This window comes from Trichechus manatus, unplaced genomic scaffold, assembly GCF_000243295.1.
Source record: "Trichechus manatus latirostris isolate Lorelei unplaced genomic scaffold, TriManLat1.0 scaffold00076, whole genome shotgun sequence".
Lineage (NCBI taxonomy): Eukaryota > Metazoa > Chordata > Mammalia > Sirenia > Trichechidae > Trichechus > Trichechus manatus.
In genome coordinates this window covers 10,394,411-10,399,148 of record NW_004444012.1, presented here as the reverse complement: position 1 = coordinate 10,399,148, position 4,738 = coordinate 10,394,411, and the positions used below count along the sequence as shown (strand labels likewise).

General features: G+C 44.6%; 1 protein-coding gene across 1 annotated transcript in view; it reads left to right on the top strand.

The window, feature by feature from the left end:
- The first annotated feature begins 751 nt into the window (after positions 1-751).
- The window catches only part of PLA2G4E (phospholipase A2 group IVE), a 67,031-nt gene continuing 63,044 nt past the window's right edge, over positions 752-4,738 (top strand). Inside the window, exon 1 of the mRNA XM_004380656.2 lies at positions 752-931. Within this exon, the coding sequence (XP_004380713.1) occupies positions 752-931 (180 nt within the window). The remainder of the gene's footprint in view (positions 932-4,738) is intronic.

The window sequence follows — 4,738 nt, the reverse complement described above, 5'->3', positions numbered from 1 at the left end:
GGCAGAGTAGAACTGCCCCATAGGGTTTCCAAGGAGCAGCTGGTGGATTCAACTGCCGACCTCTTGCTTAGCAGCCAAGCTCTTAACCACTGTGCCACCAGGGCTCATTAAACCAAAGAAAGGGCTGAAATGAGAGGCAGTGTAAATTATGGCTCCACTGTCAGCCCTGAACACAGTCAGGCATTTCTTTTCAGGGCCCAGAATAAAGATCCGGGGGTGTCAGCCAAGAGCGAAGTGAGTGGCTTCACCCTCCCCTGTGAGTGTCCTTCAGAGGCCTGGGTAGCCTCAGCACTTCCCCTACAACCCTCTTGCCCTCCCTTCTCCCTACCATCTTGTCTGTACATATTGCGATTCACGCTTTTAAAAATAGCTATGAGCAGTGGGGAGTTGTCTCTGAACCTGGCTCCCAGCCCTGAAATGCAGACCTCTCTTGTCGAAGAGCTGCCCTAAGAGAGCGTAATTCTAGCTTCCAGTCTTACCTTTCATGCAGCACAAAACTTTCTCTCCAAAGTAGGCCCAGGTTGTCTGAAATACTCAGAGATACGAGGCTGCTTCTTTAGCTAAGCCTTGCCTTTCTTCACCTCCTTAATAATTCATCAGGCTCATCTCCAGAGGAATCTGATGGCATTGCTTTTGCTTTCTTGCAAAACTCCCTTGAAACTCCCAGAGGATACCTGGACACTTCACTGTTGAGGACAGCCCCAGCTCTCCACAGCGTGTCTTGAGCCCCAGAGAAGAGGACGTGGCCAAAATGAGTCTCCAGAACTCCGAAGGCCATCCTGGCCTGGGAAATAACATGTTTGTCCCACAGAGCCCGCAAGGCAATGAAGACAGCAGGTCAGGAAGAAATTCCAGTGCATGTGGGAATACACAGGACGTGGAGACTGTTGACCTCCCACCCCTGGTTCCCATGGCCCCTTGGGGCTCTCAGGTATGTCTGTATTCCTGGGGAGAGGGCTCCTGCTTCCTTCCCTGATCACCTGCATTGCTCCTGAGTAAAGACGTTGTGTTGTTGTTAAGTCCTTTCTTTCCCAGAAGAGCCCTCCCACCCCCATGCCTGTCTATCTTTACCCCCATTCCCCCACCAGGGCTCAAAAAAGCTGTTAACTGCAACAGTGGTGACCTTTTATTGAGTGTTCACTATGTGTCTGATACACTACTAGGGAGGTATTAGTATCGCCATTTGATGAAGAATTTGAGGCTCAGAGACATTAAGGAATTTTCCCAAGGTCACACAGCTAGCTAGTCAATGGGAGAGCTGAGATAGAAGATCTTTCCTTTAATATGATGTTGATAAGCGTGAACAAGATCACAAAAAGGACCTAGGAGAGTGCTTGGCACACAGCGCAATCTAGCATAGTTGCATAGTCATAAACGTAATCACCTGCAACTCAGAGTGTGGAGGGAATGTACGATTTAGTCTTTCTCATGATCCCCACCTGTTGGTCAGTGAAAAGAAAACCTTTAATAAGTAAGTCTCTTCTGGTAAATTTAGTGGGCTGCAAAAATTGAACAGTGTCTTTAGGTGATTATCAGTTGATCCAGGGTCTACCTCCCCCAGCTTTCTGTAGCCTTCCGGCAATTCCAGGAGTGGGCAGTGTTCTTGTGCTCCATCCCCCATCCCCCACCCACCACTGCTATGGGCTCAGCGGCGATGCCAGATGGAGCTCTGCAGGTGGTGAGCCTCGTTTGCAGGGTGTACCGGCCATACTCCCCTTGCCTCCTGGACCCCACATCCATGCAGACTCTTCCATCTGGCCCGTGGTTTGGTGGGTCCACCCAGGGCCCTGACCATGGGGTCACCTTGCCTGGCCCCAGTGGGCCCCATTTCATACCTGCAGCTCTCAGCCCAGCATCCAATCACACAAGGATACCAAGGGCCACTTGGGGGCCAACCCAGTCCTCATTAGGACACTGCTCCATCCTCTTACCAAGGCTGGCTGCCCCACGGAAGTGTAAGGTATCTGCAGAGCACTCTCCTCTCAGAGCCACAAATGAAGAGTGGTCCAGAATCCCGTCCCCAGGGTCTCCCTCAATGCTTCCTCTTCTATGCCCTACACTATCTCACCCTTCCTGAAGGGGAACTCTGGGCACATGTTTTCCCCCATCCCCTCTGCCTTTCCACCTCTTCCCTTCCTCTTCCTGACTCCACTTTCCCTGCAGACATCTCCATCTCTGTGGTCTAGTGGGCTAGGCCTGTTCTGTTCTTTTTTTCATTGTTGTAAAACTATGTATAACCCAACATTTGCCAATACAACATTTTTTATGTGTACAATTCAGTGCCACCAAGTATCTGTCAGTTCATCATTCTGTGGTGTCTTGCATGTTGCTGTGATACTGGAAGCTATACCACTAGCATCTCAAATACTAGCAGGGTTACCCATGGTGGACAAGTTTCAGCAAAGCTTCCAGACTAAGACAGACTAGGAAGAAGGACCTGGCAATCTATTCCTTAAAAAAAATTAGCCAGCAAAAACCTTATGAATAGCAGTGGAACGTTATCTGGTATAGTGCCAGAAGATGAGCCCCTCAGGTTGGAGGCACTCAAAAGATGACTGGGGAAGAGCTGCCTCCTCAAAGTAGAGTTGACCTTCATGGTGTGGGTGGAGTAAAGCTTTTGGGACCTTCATTGGCTGATGTGGCACAATTCAAAATGAGAAGAAAAAGATGCAAACATCCATTAATAATTGGAATGTGGAATATACCAAGTATGAATCTAGGAAAATTGGAAGTGGTCAAAAATGAAATGGAATGTATAAACATCAGTATTCTAGGCATAAGTGAATGGAAATGGACTATTATTGGCCATTTTGGATCAGACAATCATATGGTCTACTATACCGGGAATGACAAATTGAAAAGGAACAGCAGTGATTGGAAAATATGCATATGCACGCAAGGTAGACCAGTTAATACTACTATTATTCATATTTATGCATCAACCACTAATGCCAAAAATGAAGAAATTGAAGATTTTCATGAACTTCTAGAGTCTGAAATTGATCAAACATGTAATCAAGATGCATTGATAATTACTAGTAGTTGGAATGTAAAGTTGGAAACAAAGAAGAAGGGTCAGTAGTTGGAAAATATAGCTTTGGTGATAGAAATGATGCCAGAGATTGCATGATAGAATTTTGCAAGACCAAAGACCTATTCATTGGAAATACCTTTTTTCATGACTATACACATGGACCTCACCAGATGGAATACACAGGAATCAGATCGACTACATCTGTGGAAAGAGACAATGGAAAAGCTCAATATCATCAGTCAGAACAAGGCGAGGGGCCGACTGCAGAATAGACCATCAATTGTTCCTGCGCAAGTTCAAGTTGAAGCTGAAGAAAATTAAAATAAGTTCATGAGAGCCAAAGTATGACCTTGATTACATCCCACCTGAATTTAGAGATTATCTCAAGAGTAGATTTGACACATTGAACATGAAGACCAGACGAGTTGTAGAATGACATGAAGGACATCATATGTGAAGAAAGCAAAAGGTCATTAAAAGGACAAGAAAGAAAGAAAAGACTAAAACGGATGTCCGAAGAGACTCTGAAATTTGCTCTTGAGTGTAAAGTAACTAAAGCTAATGGAAGAAATGGTGAAGTAAAAGAGCTGAACAGAAGATTTCAAAGGGCCGCTCAAGAAGACAAAGTACTATAATGAAAAGTGCAAAGACCTGGAGTTAGAAAACCAAAAGGGAAGAACACCCACAGCATTTCTCAAGCTGAAAGAACTGAAGAAAAATTCAAGCCTCAAGTTACAATATTGAAGAATTCTATGAATGACTCAGGAAACATCAAAAGAAGATAGAAGGAATACAGAGTCACTCTTCTGAAAAGAATTGGTTAATGTTCAGCCATTTCAAGAACCAATGGTACTAAAGAAGTCCAAGCAACACTGAAGGCATTGGCAAAAAACAAGGCTCCAGGAACTGATAGAATACCGTAGGGATGTTTCAACAAACAGATGCAGCACTGGAAGCGCTCACTCGGCTATGTCAAGAAATTTGCAAGACAGCTACCTGGCCAATCAACTGGAAGAGCTCCGTATTTGTGCCTTTTCCAAAGAAAGGTGATTCAACAGATGCAGAAATTATCAAACAATATCGTTAATATCACATACAAGTGAAATTTTGCTGAAGATAGTTCAAAAACGGTTGCAGCAATACATTGACAAGGAACTGTCAGAAATTCAAGCTAGATTCAGAAGAGGATGTTGAATGAGGGATACCATTGCTGGTGTCAGATGGACCTTGTCTGAAAGGAGAGAATACCAGAAAGATGTTTACCTGTATTTTATTGACTCTGCAAAGGCATTCGACTGTGTGGATCATAACAAGTTATGGATAACATTGCAAAGAATGCGAATTCCAGAAACACTTAATTGTGCTCATGAGGAACCTGTATACAGACCAAGAGGCAGTGATGAACAGCGCAAGGGAATACCACATGGTTTAGAATCAGGAAGGGTGTCCGTCAGCATTGTATCCTGTCACCATACTTATTCAATCTGTATGCTGAGCAAATCATCTGAGAAACTGGGCCATATGAAGAACATGGCATCAGGATTGGAGGAAGACTCGTTAACAACCTGCGATATGCAGATGACACAAGCTTGCTTGCTGAAAGCAAAGAGGACTTGAAGCACTTACTGAAGAAGATCAAAGACTACAGCCTTCAGTATGGATTACACCTCAACATAAAGAAAACAAAAATCCTCACAACTGGAC